Consider the following 21920-nt stretch of genomic DNA (forward strand, 5'->3'; position numbering starts at 1 on the left):
ACAAGGTCAGTGATGAGGTGTGAGGGGGCCTAAGGGTGGGGTGCTCAGAAATGCCAGCAACATTCCTCTGTGGGCTGTCCCAATGTTGGCAGGACTGAGAGAGAGAGAGCTGTGTGTGTGTGTGTCCTGTGAGGTAGAGATGGCCACTAACTAGGATGGGTCACTAACTGTAAAATTCCAACAGAGTGAACATGAAGGGTGAGCTGGATGCATGTGGACTGAAGAGTATGTGGCCCTTCCGCAATCCCAGAGTCTATGCAGCTGACATCCTCCCATAGCAGAAGGGTGACCATGAAAAGAATTCTGCCCCAGGCACAAGCATCCTGGGACACTTTGCTGACACAGTGCTCTCTGGCACTTCTCCATCTGCTCATGACTCTCCATTTTTCTGCCATTCCGACACAATTAACTCCATCTGGGACCTTCTGGTTTTTTTTTTTCTCTGCATCATTGACGCTCCTTTGGCTGCTCCCCTCCCCTCCCCTATCTTCTCCTTTCCTTCCTGTTTCCCTTCACTTTTCCTTGATTCCATTTGGCTTGGACCTCTGACCCAGCCTCACCGTCTATCTCCTCATTCTCCTGCCCCCATTTCCGATTCTTGTTTTTTAGTCCTTTTTGTCTTATATTTCCCTCTTTCCCCTTGGGTTCTTTTGTGGTGAGTTGGCAAAGGGCTTCCTTGTAGTTCTCTGGCTCTTTTTGGTGGGAGGAGGCATGGTAAAAGGTGGGGGAGTGGCTAGCTGTTCTGGTTACCAGCTACCATTATTATCCAAGAGCCATATCTCAACCCAGCTGGAAGCTAGAAGGCCTGAATAAGGTGATGGGGAAAGTACGATGTCAAAAGGATGGGGTTTTTCAGTTGCTGAATCCCCAAAAATCTTGATGACCTGGCCCCCTCTCCTCTTCCTTGTCTGTCAGATCCAAAGAGGAAAAGGGTGGCCCTGGGCATTTGCCTTGTGCTGCTAGGCAGGACCCCCATTTTGCCCATCCACATAACTAACCCCAGGTGATCTTCCTTTTGGCCGAGTTGGATGACTGACTGTTTAGTTCAGAAAATCAGCAGCAGAGAGGAGAGTTTTTGAAAGGTGTCAGTCTCAGCAATTCAGGGGTGTTCTCTCTGTTTTCTCTTACACTTGTCTCCCCCCACCCCTTCCCACTGGTTCCTGGCCAGAACTTCTCTCTGAGCACCAGATCAGAAAGAGTAAGTTTGGAGGAGAACATGCATGGGAAGAGGGGACACCAGGCAAAACTGGCCAGGAGGTCATGGAATGATATGATGCAGTGCACAGGCTGGGGCTGAGGACAGCAGGCTGATCGTGTCAGTGTGGGCTAAGCTACCCTCTAGCTCCCAGCCACCCTGAAAACCATCAAAGAATTATAGGAAACCTTAAAACTCCATGCCAGCCAGCCTGGGGTTAGGTCTGCCAAAATTTGTAACATTGTTTATGCTTCAGGGAAAATTTCTTTAGGATAATGTCACAGGTTGAAGTGATTTGTTTGTTGTGTTTTGTTGTGGCTGGGGACGAGCATGTGGGACAGAAAGAAAATTAAAAAAAAAAGACCAAACCCAAACCCTATGGCTCAATAATGAGCATCCTCAGAAGCCAATTAAGGCAACTGTTGATTCTTTGAGTACTTAAAAGTTTCTCTATGGATTATGCTGATCTCTGCTCTCTTTTTTCTCTCTCTGGAAGCTTATCTTTTTCACATTTCACTGGTTATTCATGGTACCTCTAGGAAATTCAGGAGAGGAGAGCACAGTTGTGAAATTACAACTAGTCAAATGTTCCTTTCACTCACTTTAGCAGAGACAGTGAAAATCAATGGACTGTCTCACTATCTTTATAAAATGCACACAGAGGGACAACCACCTAGGTACTGTACACACTTACGTCCACATTAGAGCCCACCTCACAAACACACACATGCACAGCCCCCCCGCCCCGACATCTTTGCAGCTGCATACTCCGAAGGACACTTGGGAACATACATGGAAATATACACATACATGGAGGCACACACACTGGTATACACAGAGAAGCATTTGCAATCAGATACACATAGAGAAGTTAATACACACAGAAGTATATTCAAAAGTATCCACACTCAAAGATGCACAGAGCTGGGCGCACAGAAATGTACATACGCCAGCATGCACACTCTAGCTGTGAACTTCATTTCTCCCATTAGCCCAGATAATAGAGTTAGCTACATGTTTCCCACCATATAACAGCAATCCCTTTTATCTCTTTACTGTTTTTCAAAGATTTTCCACGTACACTATTTCATCGCAGGTGGAGGGAACATCATAGTCCTCACTTTGAAAATGTGGAAACCCAGAGAGATTAGGTGATTGGCTCAAGGTCACATAGCTAGTAGCAGCTGACAGCAGTTGGACTGAGACTCTGGTCTTGTCGTTCATACGAGATGCTTCGCTATAGTCCCGGGGTGAGGACAGAAGGCAGAGCACAGGGACACGCTTTTGCATTCACTGCATTCATTCTTTTGCATTAATTTCTGCATTGATTTTAATGCCAAAAATGTTGCAGATAATTTAGTAGCAGCCAATGACATTTTCATCTCTTGTAACTGCAGGATGAGATGGACTCTCCACCCTCTCGAGAAACACCCCAGGGAATTAAAGAGAGCAGGACAGTCCCTTACTTACCATTCAGGAGACTGGTGTTGAGAAAAAGTAGCAAAATGAAAACAGCTGTGGATGCCACACTTTCCTTCATTTTGGCTCCTTTCTCTTTCTACAGGAAATGTATCAGACGTTCACTGAAAGAGAAGGCACCGGGCAACTTTTGTAAAGTAACACTCTGGCCAGGCACACGCCCCACTTTATTCTGGGTGTTTGCAACTGATCCTTGCTCCTTGCTTAATGTGAATGACAAAACAGGAGGAAAGGAATGTAGGAAAATGTAACATGGTTGGATGGCTTGGCTCAGAAGCATCCATGCACACATGCTAGGAAAAATTCTACCACCAGAGGTCACCAGATGACAATGTTCACGGGCAGCCGCGGGGCCGCCGCTCTTGTGCGCAGAGCCCCCAAGAAAAAGTGTCCTCTTTCCACCCTGTGGTCACTTAACCATATATCACCCATTTTACGTGACACAGATTGCATGCCCTACAAGAGAACCATCCTGGGAGGGCTTTGATCGACCAGCCAAAAATAAAGCAGGCTGAAAAGTCAGCCGCTCAGTAAGTCGCCTCAGTACAAAATCAACCTGGCCTCATGGATGCCGAATTAGGTGGGGGGCTTTCTCTGAAAGTGTAGGCTGAGCAAGAAGTTTGCTGGGCTATGGGCATAACTGTGAACCACACAGTGAACTCTGCTGAACCTCCCTGTGCTTTCTTTCTCCTCTCTCAAGCAATGACAAACCCCAGTAATAATTCATGTCTGTTGGTTTGGGAGTATTAAATAAATTTTGAACCTGCACGTGTTGAGAGTTTTGAGCAATCTATTATTAATACTATTATTTTTACCCTTGGAACAAATTTCAAAGCCTCTAAATGTCCTTCTGAGAAGAAAACATTTTTTAACGACATTTGAAAAAGGCTCATTAGTCTTGTTGGGACTCCAAAAAAACTCTCAGAAAACAACAGACTTGATGAACTAACTGTAAAATCTTGGAAACACATGGCATATATTTTCTTTTAAATCTTACGATTTATACAGATCAAGGGAAGAACATCCAGAGGCCCATTTGAGACGTTTGGAATGACTGGGTGTTGTTTGATGAGCCCTGAAGAGACCAGCTTTCGCCCGTCCCTCCTGGCCACAGCTGGTTCCCCACGTGCCTGCTGGACACCGCCTCATGGACAACTTCTAGAAGCCTTTCTCTACCTGCCATCACTCCCTCTGAGACATACTTGGAAATAGAAATCTTAGTGGCAACAGAGATTTGGGGCATCTAGGCACCATCAAGCACTCTCTTCTACTGGGTCTCCTGGTTTAGTAACGGCTCCTGTGAGGAAGCCAGTATGTTGTTCTCTGGGGACCTTCTAGTTGTTCTTCCAGGAATCCTTCCAAATGCCTCCCCCTCCCCAGGTTGCACACTCTAAACTACCTACCCCATCCAACCCCTTGGGTCATTCAATTTAAATCAAGTTGCTAAAGGCTCATAATGGGTATAATCAAATTTCAAATGTCTCTCTTGTCCTAAAAATGTAAAAAGTCTTATTTCTTGCAAACAAATTTTACATGTATTCATCCCTGGTTTTAAGCGTTAGGAACTGTAATAGGTGCTTCCTTTGGGGTCTGCCTGGTTGGGGTTGTCTGGCCACCGGGTCTCCTTACCTGCGATTCCACCCTGGTTAGATGGCCTGAGGCTAAAATAACAGGGAGAGAACCCCATAGGTACCGTTTGATTTCCAAGAGTCTGGCTTGTCTTTCCAATTTAGAATGCCAACTTTCAGTCTGGAAAACAAGCCATAATCTGCTCAGGGTGGGGAGAGCTGCAGAGGGCTGAGATTAAGGCTCAAGATTAAGAGCATTATATAAACTTTGACCAAAGTCAATGGTCAGTGACTGCCTGTAGCGTGACCAAGTGAATCCCTGAAGCCGTAAAGGTGAAAAAGCCCAACAAGAACCTAGTAAGATATGGGATGAAACTCTGCATACAAGAGAACTGGTCCTGTGTTCCTGTGTTACCTAACCCTAGACGGAGCTGGCTTAGTTTTCTGTCTTTGACAGAAGGGAGGGAAGAGGTTTTAGGGAGAACGGGGTAGCTGCTCTTTGACGCAGGCACAGAAAGCTGGGGATGCGGTGCTCGGGGGAACCCTGCGGGAAGGGGGGCGGCTGCAGGGAAGACCTGTTTCTGTGGCCGGAGCGCCGACGGCATATTTACACATTTGCCAGGGAACCTCCACCGCGGGATCCTTGCTCATGTGACCATCCGTTATTATTATTTTTATCACTGCAATGATCAAGTGGACGTTTTATTGCTTCTCAAACACTTGTCCATCTTATTGCCTACATCCTTTGGTGGGAAACGTCTGGCACTTTCCACAAGGGAACGACTTCTATAAATGACCCTCCCACGAGAGCCCGGCGGCGCATGACTCTCACACGGCTGTGTGAGAGTTACTAGAAACAATGCAGGGGCTGATAGAAACCGCCCACCTCTGACTTCAGACAGCCTCCCGCCCCCCTCTTCCGGGACCCCCAGAGGGGCCACTGAGGGGGCACGTGGTGGAGACGCTGCTGGGAGGCCGCCGGGTGGGCGCGCCGAGCCCTGGGAGCCAGAGGGTGGGAGCCAGAGGGAGCCAGAGGGCAGCGTTTGTCCAAATCGGAGCCCACCCTGCATTGGTCCCGCACGCACAGGACACTTCAGCAGAAAGATCTCCCGGCTCCTGACCCAAGCGGGGTAAGCTGCCACCCTGCCGCGCACGCACCTCTGCACCGGACTCACTTGTAATTACGCGGAGCGCCGAAGGTGTCCGGGTGGCTGGAGGCGTCGCGCACGCCAAACTCCCCTCCCACGGCACCCCAGCGGCACCCCAGCGGCACCCCAGCGGCATCTCGGACTTGAGCGAGGCTGGGTCTCACACGGCCCGCCTGGCTGGAAGGCCAGAGCACGCGGGGGGGGGGGGGGCGCAATCCTCCCCGGCAAGGGCACGCTTCGGGCAGAAGGCGCCAAACAGACGCGGGCCTGATTTCCAGAGTAGTTTCTCCTGAGATCATCACTCAGCTAAAAACATTTTTAAAAACACCCTACGTTGTAAATTGTGTTTTACATCGCTGCTCCACAGAAATCAGTGAGTTTCCTTTTAAAATATTTTATTTACTTATTTCAGAGAGAGACAGAATGGGAGGGAGAGGAAGAGAGAATCCTCATGCCGACTCTCCACTGAGCGCGGAGCCCGATGCGGGGCTCGATCCCACGACCCTGAGAGATCATGACCTGAGTGGAAACCAAGGGTCGGAGGCTTAACCGACTGAGCCACCCCGGCGCCCCAGAAATCAGTGGTTTTCAATCCAGGATTCGCATTAGGACAAAATAGGCGACTTCTTAAAAGTACCCATTCCTGTGCCTTCTCACTAGAGATTCTGCTTCATTGGTTGAGGGTTGGACCCACCTGAAGGCAGGCATTTTTAAAAGGCCCTCCGGCACATTCCAGTGTGAAGCGAAGGAGGGGGAGCACTAACTGGCACAGCATCACCTGACACATGTCATGCCTCTGCTAAGAGGCTCCGTTTGACGGGAGAGGAACCTGAGGCTGGGAGAGGTAACGGGCTCTGTCCGCCATCACTCAGTGTAGAAGGCAGAGCAAAAGCAGGAACCCGGTCTTTAGACTCTGAGTCCTGCCTCAAATTACTAACAACACCAAACATCAGTTGACAAACCTCTTGTCTACATGGTGAGTTATAGTTTACAAAGCACTTTGCACTTTCTCATCATTATCACATGTTATTTTTACAATAATCCTGGGCAGTGGGCAGGGAAGCTACTATAATTACTCCTCCTACTGCTACTATGACTACTACATCATTGCTCCCATTTCAAAGATAAGAACACTGAAGCTCAAAGGGGTAAGTGGTTTGGGCCAACAACCTTATCTTAAAAGCCTCCAGCGTGCTTAAAAATGTGTGGTGAGGGGCGCCTGGGTGGCTCAGTTGGTTAAGCGACTGCCTTCGGCTCAGGTCATGATCCTGGAGTCCCGGGATCGAGTCCCGCATCGGCCTCCCTGCTCGGCGGGGAGTCTGTTTCTCCCTCTGACCCTCCCCCCTCTCGTGCTCTCTCTTTCTCATTCTCTCTCTCAAATAAATAAATAAAATCTTAAAAAAAAAAATGTGTGGTGAGAAAATTGGCAAACCCTTACACAGGATACACTACATGCCTCCCCCTCATAACAAACCTGAGATGCAAGGACTATTACTAATATGCCCATTTTACAGATGAGGACACTCAGGCCCAGAGAGGCTCCATGAGTTGTCCAAGGTCACACAGCCAGTGAGCACTGTATGGAAGGGGACGAGCTCAGCAGTTGGGCTCTGAGATCTGTATTGTTAACCACCCTGCCATGGCCACCAGAAGCCCTTGGGGCTGTGGGTTCTGTGCCCTTTAAAGGGGCCCTCTACCTGATAAAGGGCTCCCTCAGCATACTCCCCCTACCCAGAGGTGGCTCTGGGGCTGGGTGCCATGGGGATGCGGGGATGGTCCGTCAATAGGAATGGGTGTTCCTGGATCACTGCTTCTAGAGTGTTCTAAGCACCACTGCCCATCCCAGATATAATGGGCCAAAAGTTTTAGAGGGCAGGACCTAGAAAGTGGCATTTAAAATTAAAAAAAAATCATTGAAATATTACTGGCATATAACATTGTATAAGTTTAAGGTGTACATCATGTTGATTTGCTACATTTACATACTGCAATATGATTACCACCGTAGTGTTAGTTAACACCTCCATTACGCCCCGTTGATGGAACAATTAAGATCTAGTCTCTTAGCAACTTTGAAGTTTATAACACAGCATCGTCATCTATAGTCACCAGGCTCCACATTAGATCTCTAGGACTTATTTATCTACCGGTTACAAGTTTGTCCCAGAAGGGGCATTTTCAACAAGCACTTAGCTGGTTCTTAGGCAAAGAGGTGGGGAGGGAAGATAGTGGTGGTGAACGTAGAGTTGGCTGCTTCTCCAACCTTCTGGGCCTAGACAGGGCATTTTCCTGAGACCTGAGGGAATTTGCTGTGAGGATGGCTCAGCGTGTCAGAAACTGTGACATCACGGGGACTCTCTGCAGGTTGCACCGAGCCTGGCTCAGACCAGGAGGCAATTGTTGAAATTTTCAGAATGCTGGAAGCCGCGTGGCGTCATGTTGGTAGCCTGAGATCAGCCACAGTGGGAGTGTTTGTACCACGGGAATTGGCAAATGCTACAAATCAGGATTTCTTGTTTCTTCTTTTTTTCTCAGGGGCAGTTAAACATTTCTGGCACACCCGCAACGTGGGTCCAGCTCTGGACTCGATGCTCTCCCACGTGAGAGGAGGACATGGGAGTCAAACTTCATCCGCTCTGACTGGGAGATGCCCCGTGAGCCCAGACTCGTTCCCTTCTTCCATTTTCCTCTCAAGGAGACAGTTCCCTGTCTTCCTCTTCTGCTCCCCTCTCCTGTGCTGACTTCAGAAGGCCCTCCTCCCCTGCTCAGGCAGTGCCCATTGCTGGTTCTGCATGTTAATGTTCAAAGTATTAATTTGTTCCTTCTGGCTGACAACTGCATCAGAGATGGGGGGGCAGATTGTTTAATCAGTTTTCTAAATATGGTACACAAACCAAAATAAAAACAAAACAAACACAAAAACTTAACCATAGCCTAAAGAAATGAAAAAAACAAACAAATCCTCAGCCTAGCTTGACTCTCCTAAGTGTGCCTTCTCCCTAGCCTGGGGCTTCTGTGATAAAAGGTTTTAGCGTCTGTCTATTCACACAGCTTGGAGAGTGCGCTCATCTGCCTGGCTACCTCTACCGGTAGGTTCCCAAGGCTGGGGCCCCTGGAGCCCTATCTGTAGGCGCTGGGACGAATGTCTGTCCAGTGAGAGAAGCCCAAGGAAGTCTTGCATGGGTCCCACCCGGTGCCCTGGTTCTGTGATTCTGCCGTCAACTGTGAAGGCCCTAGTTCTCCCATGACCAGGCCCAGCAGATCCTGGCTCTCTGCCCAATGCCCAGTCGTCACAGCTCAGCTGGCTGCCTGCCCCCTTCCCTCCAGTGCAATCCCTCTCCTCCTCCCTCTCCACTCCCCGGCTCTTCTTGCGGGGATGACCGGTTTGCAGGTTCTGGCTCCTCTTGATCTGACCCCTCTCATTCCTAGAGAAGTCAGAGAGCAGGAAATCAGATACTGTCTTTTCCTTTTGCATTCTTGATATCAGCCGGGTTTAATCTCTGCTGCCCACCACTAAAGGCTTCACACCTTCTCATTTGCTCATTGCTCATTACTGAGCAATTCTATTAGCTCTGTCATCTCTGGCTCACTATCCTGTTGAGCAAAACATGCTCAGCCTTGTCTTAGACGCACGCATGTGTAGACATACTAATAACAGCCCACGTCAAGCCCTCTCCTTCCATCCCACCCCCCAGAACAATGTGAACAGCCACCACCACATGACCCCTGCATATTCCCAATCAGAAAAAATCCACTGGCCATTTAAAGAGGAGTTAACGGTTGTGTCCCCTTCTGTCCTGCAGGAAATCCTTTGGTGGAATGGGAGTGGCCGCAGCCAAGGGAGAGAGAAGGAGCAGGGCTCAGCCAGCACCTAAGCTTGAGAGACACCAGGGCAGAGGGTGGCTGGGTTGGGCATAAGTAATAAGTAATTGGGTCTTTTGGTTTGGTTTGGTTTTTAATTTTTATTTATTTATTTATTTTTTAAAGGCTTACAGGGATAGCTAGATCTGCTTGAACATTCATTCATTCTTTCATCAAATACCGATCCCCTTGACCTCTTTTGGGCCATTGCTCAAATGTCACCTTATCGGCAAGGCCTTCACTGACCACCGTCTTTAAATTGCAACCCATCTCCAGCACTGCTCCACATTCTTCATCTCCCGGTCCTACTTTATTGTTTTCCACAGGACTTACCATCATTGACCTATGGTATTTTTTCCTTAGCTATGTGTTGATTGTGAGCCTGCCTCCACTAAAGCATAAACTCCATGAGAGAAGAGATTCATGCAGGGCAGTGCCTAGGGCAGTGGCCTATATCCCAACAATCTGAGAATGGCCAGTTTTGTGTATATTCTGAAAAACATATAAGTATTACGGAAACATTTTTATTATACAGTAATACTTGTCTTACTGAAATAAGGTCTGTTCCTTTCAGACATTATTATGATGTCTCCTCTAGAAGCATAGCTTACGAGCAACCAGCTTGTCTGTGGTGCTGGACCACTCCCATTTCTCTTCCCTTCTTGGTGTCTAAGAATCGGGCTTTTGGAGCCAGATTACCTGGGTTGGAAACCCGTTTCTGCCACTTACTAGATGTGTGATCATAGGCCACTTACTTAACTTCTCTGTGCCTTAGCTTCCTCATCTGTAAAATGGGAACAATACGAGGTCCAACTTCACAGGGCCGTGATGAAGATCAGATGAGTTACTACTGGCAACGAATTTGAAACAGTGCCCAGCCTATAATGAGGACTATATAAATGTTTGCTAAATCCCTCCATTTCCCCATTGCTGATTGCTTCTCCTTCCCAAACTGTCTCTAACCCAAGAACTTCCCACCACAGAAGGAGGGAGGTCAAGTGACTACTTCTCCTTGAGAAGTGTTGTATTTAGAACTTCAATAGAGGTGGTGGGGTGAGAAGACTGGATTATACTCCTCAAATATTTGTTCTCTCCCAGTCACAGGATTACATGTCGTCATCCATTGTCACTGAACATAATCCTACACACTGTGGTAGGAATACACATCCCATTTCAACGACTGGGACTTGGCCATGTGAAAAGCTTTGGCCAGTGGAATGTGAATGGTTGTGGTTGTTTTTGCTGTGTCCAAACAGAAGCCCGAAATACAACGGCATGGTTTGGCTGAGGCCTTCTTGTTCTTGTTCTCCACATGCCCTCCGGATGTCCCAGATGGTGGCTGCTCCCTTAGTCTGGGTTCTTGAACAAGAAGACAGGTGGAACCTGGATGAGCCCAGCAGGGCCCAGCCAATCCTAGCAGAGCCACTGCCAACCTGCAGCTGATCTGCCGTCCTTACATAGAGTGAGCAAAAAGTAAGTGTTGCTGAAAGCCACGGAGACAGCGCTGTTTGTTATCACTGTGAAACTAATACAGGGCAGGAGAGTAGGAGGAGAACATGTTTTGCAAGACTGTTTGAACAAGATTACTTTCTCACAGAGAGATCTTTGTGGACGTTATATATGTGTGTATGTGTGAATGTGCTGTTCACCCATACACAAAACAACTTTACTTTGCCATAAAAAAAAATCACTGTTATATTGGTAACAATCTTGTCTATTACGTATAGTTTAATTTGTAGAAACCTGGGCTTGGGAAGTAAGAAGAGAAGTTACAATTAAAATAAAAAATAAATTATCGGGGTGCCTGGGTGGCTCAGTCGTTAAGCGTCTGCCATTGGCTCAGGTCATGATCCCAGGGTCCTGGGATTAAGCCCCGCATCCAGCTCCCTGCTCGGCAGGAAGCCTGCTTCTCCCTCTCCAACTTCCCTTGCTTGTGTTCCTGCTCTCGCTACCTCTCTCTCTGTCAAATAAATAAACAAAATCTTAAAAAAAAAATAAATTATTGGTCTCATGGCATTGCTTCCTTGGCTCCCTGCTTATTTGTCTCAGGAGGAAATGCAGAGCAGGAGTTCTAGAATTTTGGATGTGAAGGAACCAAAAGACTTGAAATAATTCTGATCCAATCTCTCACTTTTATTTATGGGGTGACTAAGGTCTGGAAAGATGAAGTGCACTGGCCAAGTGCCTAACGGGAGAATCTTTAAAACATTGAGAGTGGGCTGTGCACACATTGGAGAAAGTTAACATGTCTAAGAAGAAATTCTCAAGAATGTGTCAAAAGCATTTTTCCTCCTTATTTCCTGCTTTTTCCCATCATCTTAGAAGCCTGGGAGACCATTCACAGGAGTGGTAAAAACTTCTGTTGCCCATCAGAAATTTGGTTCTCCTTTTCTTTCTGGGTGCAGAGTTAAAGATCACTGGATTGACTCTCTTGTAATTAGATGGGATCAGGTGATTGAGCTGTGGTGTCTGAAAGTGAGCAAAAATGATATACTTCTAATCTGGTCCTGGTATTTAAAACTTTTCATACATTCTCATTCTCTTGTTCATTCATTCTCTCTCTCTCATCCATTACTGGCCAGAGGAAGATGAACTTAAGGACTTGAAGGTCCTAAGAGCCAAGCATAGCCAATAGATGGAAGGATCTTGCATCCCCTGCTGATACCCAATGAACTGTGACTTGCGTGACAAGTAAACCCTTGGTTATCAAACTTCCAAGATATAGAGAGGCTGGGTATTATAATGGCTAGCATTACTTAGTCTGGCTAATCCAGGGAGAGTCAGTGCAGCTTAGTTAGGTGGTAACTACTATATTTAACCAAGCAGAAGACCTGCAAATAAATGGGAAATCTCTGACACGTGGCCAACTGCCACTGTTCCATCTTGAATACCATCATCAAACTCTCAGAGTAACCTGTCTTGCTTCCTCTACATTTTCCGCCCCCCCCCCACCTCACTGTCACATTTATGTATGTTCACGGTGTTCAACAGCACTTGTTGGACGACTGATTGACTGAATAGTTTATAAGGCCATATGTAATACATTATTCTGATTCACAGATCCACTGAAAGAGCACTTGACCTTGAGCTCTGAAACCCATTCTTCCCATTAATCAATAGGCCCTTCCTATTACTGAGGGATATGAGCCCTTACTGATTCTTCCAATAAAGCTGTTCATGTATATTAATTTGAACTCAAGGACAGATGGGTAACAAAGCTAACTAAGATGTGGTTGCTGAATAAGTGAGCTTTGAATATTGATGCGTTTCTGTATCCCAAAGTAAGACAATGCACTTAGAAAAATATGCTAAAATATGCTTAACATCTTAAAAAGCAAATGCTATTGTCAATTATAAAAGGATTTCTTCTTGTATTTCTTAGTAAGTCTACCAGACCATTAGCACAACAACAAACAGTAGGTCTAACTCTCAGTTGGTTGCTAGGCTTCCTGTACCAATGTATTTGCTCACAGAAGTGAGTGGGCTTATGCAAATACCTGCATTCTTGGCCACCATGACCTTGGCCTGGCAGAATCCGGTAAGTCATTGCTGACTCATAGCTTTATAATAATAACATCACCTCTTTGCATAACATATAATTGATGGTGTGTTTTCCAGACAACCCTAAGACCACCAAAGGAAAAAAGATTAGGAAGTCAATATTCAAAAGGTTAGTCAATTTTTCCCTATTTTTGTAAACGCTCTTCTTGGAAGATTATCCATAATGATTTTCATCCTTGGCCTGGCAGATATCCTATTGTTGCATTCCCATGCTTCTCAACTCAGCTTTAGAGACAGAAATTAATTTTAATATCACCACAAGAACAGTATGATTTGAAAGGGAAATTTGCTGCTTTGCTGATACTCAAAGTTCTGTTAATTGCCAATTTATTTACAAGTCAAAATATCAATGGCCTGGGATGCTTTCCATGGGTTTGCCTAAGCAGAGGGGCTGATACACACCTGGATTTCTGGCATGCATTTCTGAATGTCCTATAAAAGGCCCCGTTATAATCCCAGCCTCTTCTTGAAAGCTCTGTGCATGTACCAGACACACGGAGCCCAAATGGGCACGCTGAACCAGGATGAGAGGAACAGCAGATAACATTCACTTTAATATCCTATGCAGTTCAGAAGAGGGCTTTCCTGCTTCACAGAAGTCTTCTGAGCACACAGGAGTGCTCAGATGCCTACAGAATGAAAGATGAGTTAACCAGGTGTGGCAGCCTCCAGCAGGCAGCCCCCCATTCTCACTCTCCACCCATCTGGACAACACACGCAGCCCTACGTCGCTTTATGTATTCACAAGAGCAAGGATCTGGGGGGTAGACAGGAAGCATACTTCACAACAGTCGCTTGGCAAAATTCCTTATTAGGCATCTCTGTATTCCCCTCCAAAGCTCCTGTCCCCATCAATGCCATATCTCACCCTTTTCATCTTCCTTCCAGACCTCTCTAAAATCCCCTCTATGGTCCCAAGCAATTCTCCTCTCAGTTTCTGCTCTCCTGCCTGACTAAAAAATACCAGGCTGATTTCTAGAGAAATTATACCTATCCAGTGTTCCTCCAAGTATACCCTCATTGGGGTCTTAGCCTTCCCAGCATGTGGCTTATTAAAGTCTTCACCCCCAGAAACAGCTCCCTTTCTGTGCAGGAATATAGCTGCTAGTTCAATGTGATTTCTCCGTATTGTTTCAGAAGCAGTAAGGATTGGCACATGGCCACCCAACCAAAACTCACCTGCATCCTTATCCTCAGTTTCAGCTTTCCTTCCTCCAGGCTGGGACTTCCTTGGATCTCCCCAAAATGGGGGATGCCCTCCCTACAGAGGTTCCAGGACCTGATAATGAATCCCGATTTACCCTTCTTTCTCCCTGTATCTACTGAGGCTAGAAGCTCATTGATGTCAAGAATTGTGTTTATTTTTTTTCCTTCCACATTCCTCATAGTTAATGCAAAGCTCAATGCATAGAAGGTGCTCAGTAAATGGTTTCGAATAAATGGAATTTATTGGGTGTCAGCTGTATTTAGAGGGAAGTTGAGAAGGATTTTATTTTTTAAAGTGCTGCTACTTATTGGAATATGTGGTCGAGAGAGGTAATGCCTTTTCTGTTTTGGGTGGTTTAAAAATTGATAATAATGGCAATATGCGTTTTCATGGGACTTTCAATTTTCAAAGTATTTTCATGTAAAATATTTTATTTTATTCTTTTCCCACCCCTGTAAGATTTCAGGATGGTATCACTGAGTTTGCAAACACTTCTGGCTGCTCAAGGGTAGACATGGGACTGGCACTTCATCTTCTGAATATAAATTGGTACAATCTTTTTGGTAACATATATTAAAAGCCTCATGAACGTAGATACACTTTGAAATGAAAAATACACTCCTAGAAATTTGTTCCAAATGAACAGAGATGTGCAAAAACAATTCCATACAAAAAAGAAAAAATCCCTCCAACACTATTTGTAAAAAGAGAACACTGGAAGAAATCTAAATATCAAACGATAAGGGATTATTTAACTAGATCATGGTGTGGTCATACAATAAAGTGTTATCTAATCTTTAAAAAAATACAATAAAAAACTTAATAATATAGAAACCTGTGAAAAGGAAAAAGAAGACTGGGTGTGAAAAGTAAATGTCTTTGACCTCAATTCTAATATCTGTATCTCTCTCTATTTTATGTGCACAGAAGAAAGACTAGCAAATACACACACCAGTATATTAGCAGTAGTTATCTCTAGGAGGATGATTTTAAAATAAAGAAAATGATTACTTTTGAAATAAAATAAAATATTACTAAAATACTTAAATAAAAAGTTATCACTTTTGTCATTGAGGGGGAAAAAGTCACAATAAAATTTTTAACACCACAAGAAGAGTCTCCTAATAAAAACCTGTCCTTTCATGGTGTAAATACACGGAAAAGGTCCCCATTTGGAGAATACAGAAACTACTTATTTATGTTGTGGCAAAATTTTCAGCAGATGTTGACAGCCAACTTCCCTGTGTTAATCAGTGTGTGAGTCTGAGCTTGCGCCCCATCTCTGCCCAGGCCATAAAGAGTGACTGCAATAGTTCTTGATGTCCCATAGCCTGCTCCCTTTTTTTTTTTTAAAGATTTTATTTATTTATTTGACAGAGAGAGAGAGAGAGAGAGAGAGACAGCGAGAGAGGGAACACAAGCAGGGGGAGTGGGAGAGGGAGAAGCAGGCTTCCCGCAGAGCAGGGAGCCCGATGCGGGGCTCGATGCCAGGACCCTGGGATCATGACCTGAGCCGAAGGCAGGCGCTTAATGACTGAGCCACCCAGGTGCTCCTGCTTCCTTGTTTTTAAGAATTCCCTCCACTTCTCTGAATTCCATTACTGTGTCCACGTGAGAGTTCTTTAAAATACCCAGGGGTAACTAGCCATTATTTGCCATTAAGCTTCTGACGAGTGAAAGGCAATTTCATGGAAAAACTCTTTTTTTCAGAGCCTCAGAGAAGGGTGGGGGTCATCTTATTCAAGAGGAGTTTAAGGAGTTCGTTAGGGTTCTCTCTCCGAAGCTGGCCACTTGTTTTACCCTGGCCCCTCAGCTTCTATTCATCCTTGGTACGCAGAGCAGGAAGATCTGGAAGTTCAAAGAGTGGTGAGGAGGTGCGACAGCCTGTGTGCTCGAGGGTTAAAGGCCCACCTCCTTGCCTGTTGCCCAGCCCTGAAACCACTACCAGTCCCCAAATCGCCCTCTTTTCCCTCACTTTGTTCCATCTTGTACAAGCACATCCTGTCTCTACTGGATTTAATCACCCTTTCTCGGTCGTGTACAATATGTTCTTTCAAACTTGCTTCTTCCTTCAAAATATGTGAACTACTTATGCAGCAAGATAATTACTTGTCTCTTACTGGCTTGTAGTCCCTCTTTTCTCTTTTCCCTTTACTCAGCTTCCCTTGGAAGAAGCCCTTTCTTCACAAAAAGCCACTTGTCCAATCGAAGACGTAATGGCCAAGGTCCTTGAGTTAGGCTGGGTCTGGGGATAAATACTCCCAGGGCAGTTTCAGTAAGTGAGAATGGGGAGGAAAAAGGAAAACCATGATTCAGCCCTTTTTAATGCATTTGCAGAAAAAGGCAGGGTCTACCTAGTTTAGTGGCTGGAACATTCATCCATCCACACATCCATCTACCCATCCACTCATCAATCCATCTTTCAACAAATATCCACTGAGCATCTATAACACACCAGGCATGGGCAGGGCCCTGAGAATACAGTGTTGTGCTAAAACAACCCCCTCAGTACTAACAGTCTGGTAGTGAAGACATAAGCTAGTAAAACACTTATATGTAAATGACCCATATATTACGAGGGAGTTCTGCAGGTGCCATGCGAGCCAATGGTGGACAGATTTGACCTGGTGGAGGAGCTGGGCGGCTTCCCTGGGGAGGGAACTCACAGCCCTGGGTATAACAGCATGGCAGACACTGCTGGTTGCATTTTCCCCTTTGCTTTTGTTCACAGAGCTCAGTTTTGTCAGCTGTTATAAATAGTCATAAATATTTGGCCCAAACTATTGAAAGTCCAATACATGAACTAATCTGATCCAGTTTTCTGGATCTTTTTCTAGCAAGCAAAAGCCACTGGCATGTTTCCCACTGCAGACTTAGAGATTTGGGACCCAGGAAAACAGTACTTGCCTGTGTCTTGTGCATAGGAAAACAGATTCAGGAAGTCTGGTGCCGAGGCTGCCATGAATACCATTCCCTTTTTGCCATTTTCTGGATATCGGCATTTGTCTGGAAGGGGTCTTTTAAGAAAAGTCTTATCAGTGTGCTCTTTCTAGCCACAAGTCCACCTTGCCCTCTTGCTTGGCAGCTTGCATGGGTCACTGGTAATTAAGAGTCCATGAGGCTGCGAGGGGCTCTGTCATTGGCTTGGGGTTGAATACAAACTGGAGTCATGATCCGAGGCAAGTTCACACCCTTTGGGGCTGACACATGTGGGGATTTGGACAGGTACAAAATAACCTTCATCACTAGAGAGAGATGACACGAGCCACAGAGGGTGTGGGACGAGAGTGTTCCAGAGCTGGTTCTGCCAGTTACCAATTGATCAACTGTGGCACATCTCTTTCTCTGAGTGTGAATTTCTTCTATGAGAAAGTGACAAGAGGGTATGTCTGCCCTGCTTTTCTCAGCCAATTATTGGGAGGCTGAGCTGGATTAATATGTAAAATGCTCCACACGATGGCAAGCACTGTGCAGGCACAAATCACTGTTATGAGTAAGGGATGACAACAGCTGCTTGGATCCACCATGTCCCCCAGACTCTCTGGAGGTCTAATTCCAGATGGAGAAGTTATTCCTTTTCCCCTGCATGTCTTTTGATTTGCGAGTCCCAGCTCTAAGTGGACTCTTGGATAGTGATGGGATGCCTTATGCTACTGGGAGCCCAGTGACTTCTGTGTGTGAGTGATGTGCTGAGCCCTCTCAGCTAAGGATCTGGGATAGGGTCTCTTGCTTCAAAAGGAGCCCACAGAATTGAGGGGCCATACAATGGAGGAAATGGGGCCCAAAGCTGACCCCAGTCACTCCTTTATTCGCAGGTGTCAACATAGACAGCTCTGTGACAGAGTGGATGCATCTTTGGTCAGGGTTGGGCCCTTGGCAAAGCATACAAAGTTTGCCTTTCATCCCCCTTCACCTTCCCTTTGGAATTTTGTTCCTTCTACTCTTCTCTGTTCCTCCCTACCTAACTGGTGATTTTAGGCTTCCTCTCCAAAACTCCCCATCACTAGTAACAGCCTCAGGTACTGCCTAATGAAACTTGCTATGATGATGAAAATGTTCCCTATCGGCTCTGTCCAATATGGTAGCCACTAGCCACATGTGAACATTTGAAATGTGGTCAGTGTGACGGGAGAGCTGAATTTCAAAAGTTAAAAGTTATTTATTTTCAGTAAACTTACATGTAAATTGCCATGTGGGGCTAATGGTTAGTGTATTGGACAGTGCGGGTCTGGAGCTCAAGATCTCCATCATTTCAATCTCTCTGCAGCAATCTAATGAACTTGTCCTGTGTCTGAATTCCAAGGCCTTCGTCTTAGAGAAGTACCAATAAGCTACTCTGATAAACAGATTCTTATTCATAAATTAAGGTCTTACCATTCTAGGTCAGTGCATAGGTTTTGAGCAATGCCATACATTAGTCAAAGCAGAGGCTCAAATGATAGGCGCTTGAAGGACTCTGGCAGGCAAACATGGAGGGTGAAAAGATTACAGGCATAGAGTTTCAGTCACACTTCAAAGCACACTCTGTGGAAGGCACATTCCATCCCCCCACTCCTCCCCACTCCCATCCCCAGTGTCCTGGGCTGTTTCTAAACTCCCTTGCAGTCTGGAAAAAGTTAAGGTCGGAGTCGGGCAGACGGGAGCTTGGGAAAAGGCTGGAGGTGGAGAGTTGGAATAGGCAGAGCCCAGAGGATGCCAAGCTCTTGCTAAGGAGCCTGGTGTGCCAGTCCGAGTGGTGTTCTGTTCCACCCTCAGGAGGAGGTGCCAGGGAGAGATTGTTAGGGAGGTCACTGGGACAAGAGCTGACAAATCAATCATATGAAGTATCAAGACTCCACTTTACCGATGGAGAAACCAAGTCATATGGCTTTCCTCTGTATGTATTACAGTAAAATGGGATCTAGACCCACTGAGACATTGGGACAAGTCAAAGAGACCAGACACCAGATTAAAGGCCACAAAATGGACAGTGGCACTTTTGGTGGAGTCTTGGCCAGGAACTGCGATTCTAGGCTTAATTATAATCCTCTCTTTTAGGGAGATTTTCCCCTCTTAATTCCTTTATGAACACTGCTTTCTGGTTGTTCTTTTCACCCTGAAACTGAGCTGCATTTCTGTTTCTCTTGGATGACCATGTAAGCGTTCTTGAATTCTTGCCTGTGTTTTCACAGATACTCATGGGTATCAGAGGCAGTTTTTCAAACCAAACACTAGGTTGAGTAAGGGGTGGAGGGTTGTGGGAGGTGGGTGCAGGGAAGGGAGATCGACGAGGGAGAAAAAGGCACACGTGGCGATGAGCAGGAAATGCGTATACCAATCCTAGCACTTTGGGATTTACTCTCAGGGCCTCGGCTCACCAAATGGTACCACATGGTAGATCTGCTCCCACAACCTCACCTGCTCTACACTCTCTGAGGAATGGGGAAAGGGATTTCCAGTTAAACCACTGCCAAGAATGGGTGCCTGTTTGTTTAAAAATATCAAATTTTATGAAGTAATTGGAGACTGAGTCCCACATCTTTAGTGCAATAATGTGGCCCATAAAATAAAAAATAGCCGCCAACCCCCCCTGGTGCTTTGCAACACAGTTCAGACTACACTATGCTTTTCTGGACCTCTCTGCCCTCATGAATGGAAGGACTACTCACAGTATTCAGTGCTACCCTGTTCTTCTTTGTTTCCATTCCGTTCAAACAAATCCTCTGAGGCATTTGGCATCAAGGGGCAGAAACGCAGAGAGGTTGGTTGTCTGGCTAGGTTGGCTCACCAGTGGCAATGTTACCAAATACTCCTGGGCAGCCTATATTATGCCACAGGGTCCTTCTGGGCCAGAGCATTTTGGCCACTTCTGTCTGAATACTATACATTTCAGTCCATTTCCATGAAAAACAGAAGTTCTTGTTGGACTGAGGTAACTTAGAGTGGTGGTGGTCCACGGGGCTGATTGTGCTCCCCCCTCCCCGACCAAGGGGACATTTGGCATTATTTTCTTATCACTACTTGGGGGACATTTGTCCTTCCTGGAACCTTAGGCAACATCTGGGGACATTGCTGATTATTACAAGTATGGTGGGGTGCTGTCTACTGGCATTGAGTGAGTAGAGATGAGGGATGATGCTAAGATCCCAGGGATGAAGAGCCTCCATGACAAGGAATGATCTGGCCCAGAATGTCAACAGTGCTCAAGCTGAGAATCTCTGGGCCACAGGGAAAGCTCAAGTTTGGTTCTTAACATTGAAGTGCCCTATGACCCTGAAAAGGCTATCACTTTTTCAATTTTGGAAGACTAGTAAATATCCTGGGTGGCCTCAGGAAATCCTAGGACAACTTTGGCCACAGTTCTCTTCTACCAATGACCCAGTCAGTTTCATATCTCCAAGAGTCCTTAACTTCTTCTGAAAGAGAGAGTGCGTTCTTAGGGTTACAGTCACATTGGTCTCAGTGGGTCTAGATCCCATTTTACTGTAGTATATACAGAGGAAAGCCATATGACTTGGTTTCTCCATCGGTAAAGTGGAGTCTTGATACTTCATATGATTGATTTATCAGCTGGGCCTGGCATCCTAGGGAGATGGAATGGGGGCATGGTATTTGAGTTGGGATGAAGGGGGGAAATGTGAGTTAAGTACTTCTACCCAATTCCAACGCCAAAACAGCAAATAGGGCAATGTCAAAATGGCAATAGGATACTGTAAGTAGGGGAGAGGCAACCAATAGTTTGTGAGATCCCAGCCAGCAGATTGTGCCTGGGACGCAGTGGGCCATGGGGCCATGAAATGATTTTGCTTGCCAGTGGTAGAAGAAGAAGATCCAGGGCCTATCACATATGAGTCTTGCCATGAGGTCTGTCACTGGGCTGGGAGGATGGAGACACGAAGCAGTGATGACATTAGGGTGCTGAGGGGGGCACAGAAAGCTATGGCAAAAATTTACATAGAGCTGCTTGGGAAAATAAGAATAAACAGTATTTCTTTTCTTGATTTTAAAGTGACACAATCATTGTTGAAAATCTCTCAACTATGGAAAAAACATAAGAAGAAAATAAAAATCTCTCATTATTGCACCACTAAGAGATGTCAGCTATTAATAGTTTTGGTATTTCCTTTTAGAAAAACAGAAGGTTCGTCTGAGCAGGACAGGCTGGGGAGATTGAAAAGGTCTTTGAGAACAGCAGAATGAGACAATGTAGACATTGACCAGTTTGGAAGTATTTTTTCTCTGAGCCAAGATAAGTGAGTCCCAAGATAGGCGAGTCCCCGTCCTTGCCTGGTTGAAATGGACAGCAGGACAGACAGGCGGTGTGACAGAGGGACATGTGATCAAGTTCCCCTTACCTTCAAGGTTCATGTGGAAAGCGTCTGTAGTGTTCACCTCCATGAATAGAAGGGTTCTTTAGCTGAAAGAGAAAATGACTCATTTTAGCTGAAGGATGACAAAGAGGAGAGATCATTTCTGACTCACTTAACAGCACCAGCATGACTGCATTCGATAGCCCTCGTTTTTTGGAATTAGTTTCTTGGCAATTTTATTATGAAGTAAGTTCAAACTTATAGAAAAGTTGCAAAAATCATAAAAAAAGAAAATCCCATAAACCCTTCACTCGGATACCCTAACAGGTAATATTTTACCATATTTATCACTTTCTTCTCCGTATACACAAATTGTTATTTTTCTGAATCACTTGAGAATAAGTTGCAGTCATGATGCCTCTTAACCCCTAAATTTTTCAGTATGTTTTCCTAAGTATAAGGGCATTCTCTTACCTTAAGAGTGTGATGATTAAAATCAGAAAATTAACATCGACACAGTACTACTATCTAATCCATAGATCTTACTCAAATGTTGTCAATCATCCTAATTGGGATTAGATTTGATGAAATTTGGTCCTTAAGACCTTGAGT

At 45.6% G+C, this 21920-nt stretch overlaps 1 protein-coding gene across 2 annotated transcripts in view; it reads right to left on the minus strand.

The window, feature by feature from the left end:
* LOC118006337 (prolactin receptor-like) overlaps positions 1-21412 on the minus strand; it is a 34433-nt gene extending 13021 nt beyond the window's left edge. Inside the window, exons 1-2 of one of the 2 annotated variants that reach the window (XM_034998955.1) lie at positions 21354-21412; positions 2666-2778 (exon numbers count right to left, since the gene is read on the minus strand). In XM_034998955.1, coding sequence (XP_034854846.1) covers positions 2666-2735 — 70 coding nt within the window. In that variant the 5' untranslated portion in view covers positions 2736-2778; positions 21354-21412. Of the gene's footprint in view, positions 1-2665; positions 3063-21353 lie in introns of those variants that run through there. The other variant, XM_034998954.1, reaches the window with a different exon arrangement.
* Positions 21413-21920: the final 508 nt, after the last annotated feature.

Source organism: Mirounga leonina, unplaced genomic scaffold, assembly GCF_011800145.1.
Source record: "Mirounga leonina isolate KUSES-001 unplaced genomic scaffold, KU_Mleo_1.0 Mir_96, whole genome shotgun sequence".
NCBI lineage: Eukaryota > Metazoa > Chordata > Mammalia > Carnivora > Phocidae > Mirounga > Mirounga leonina.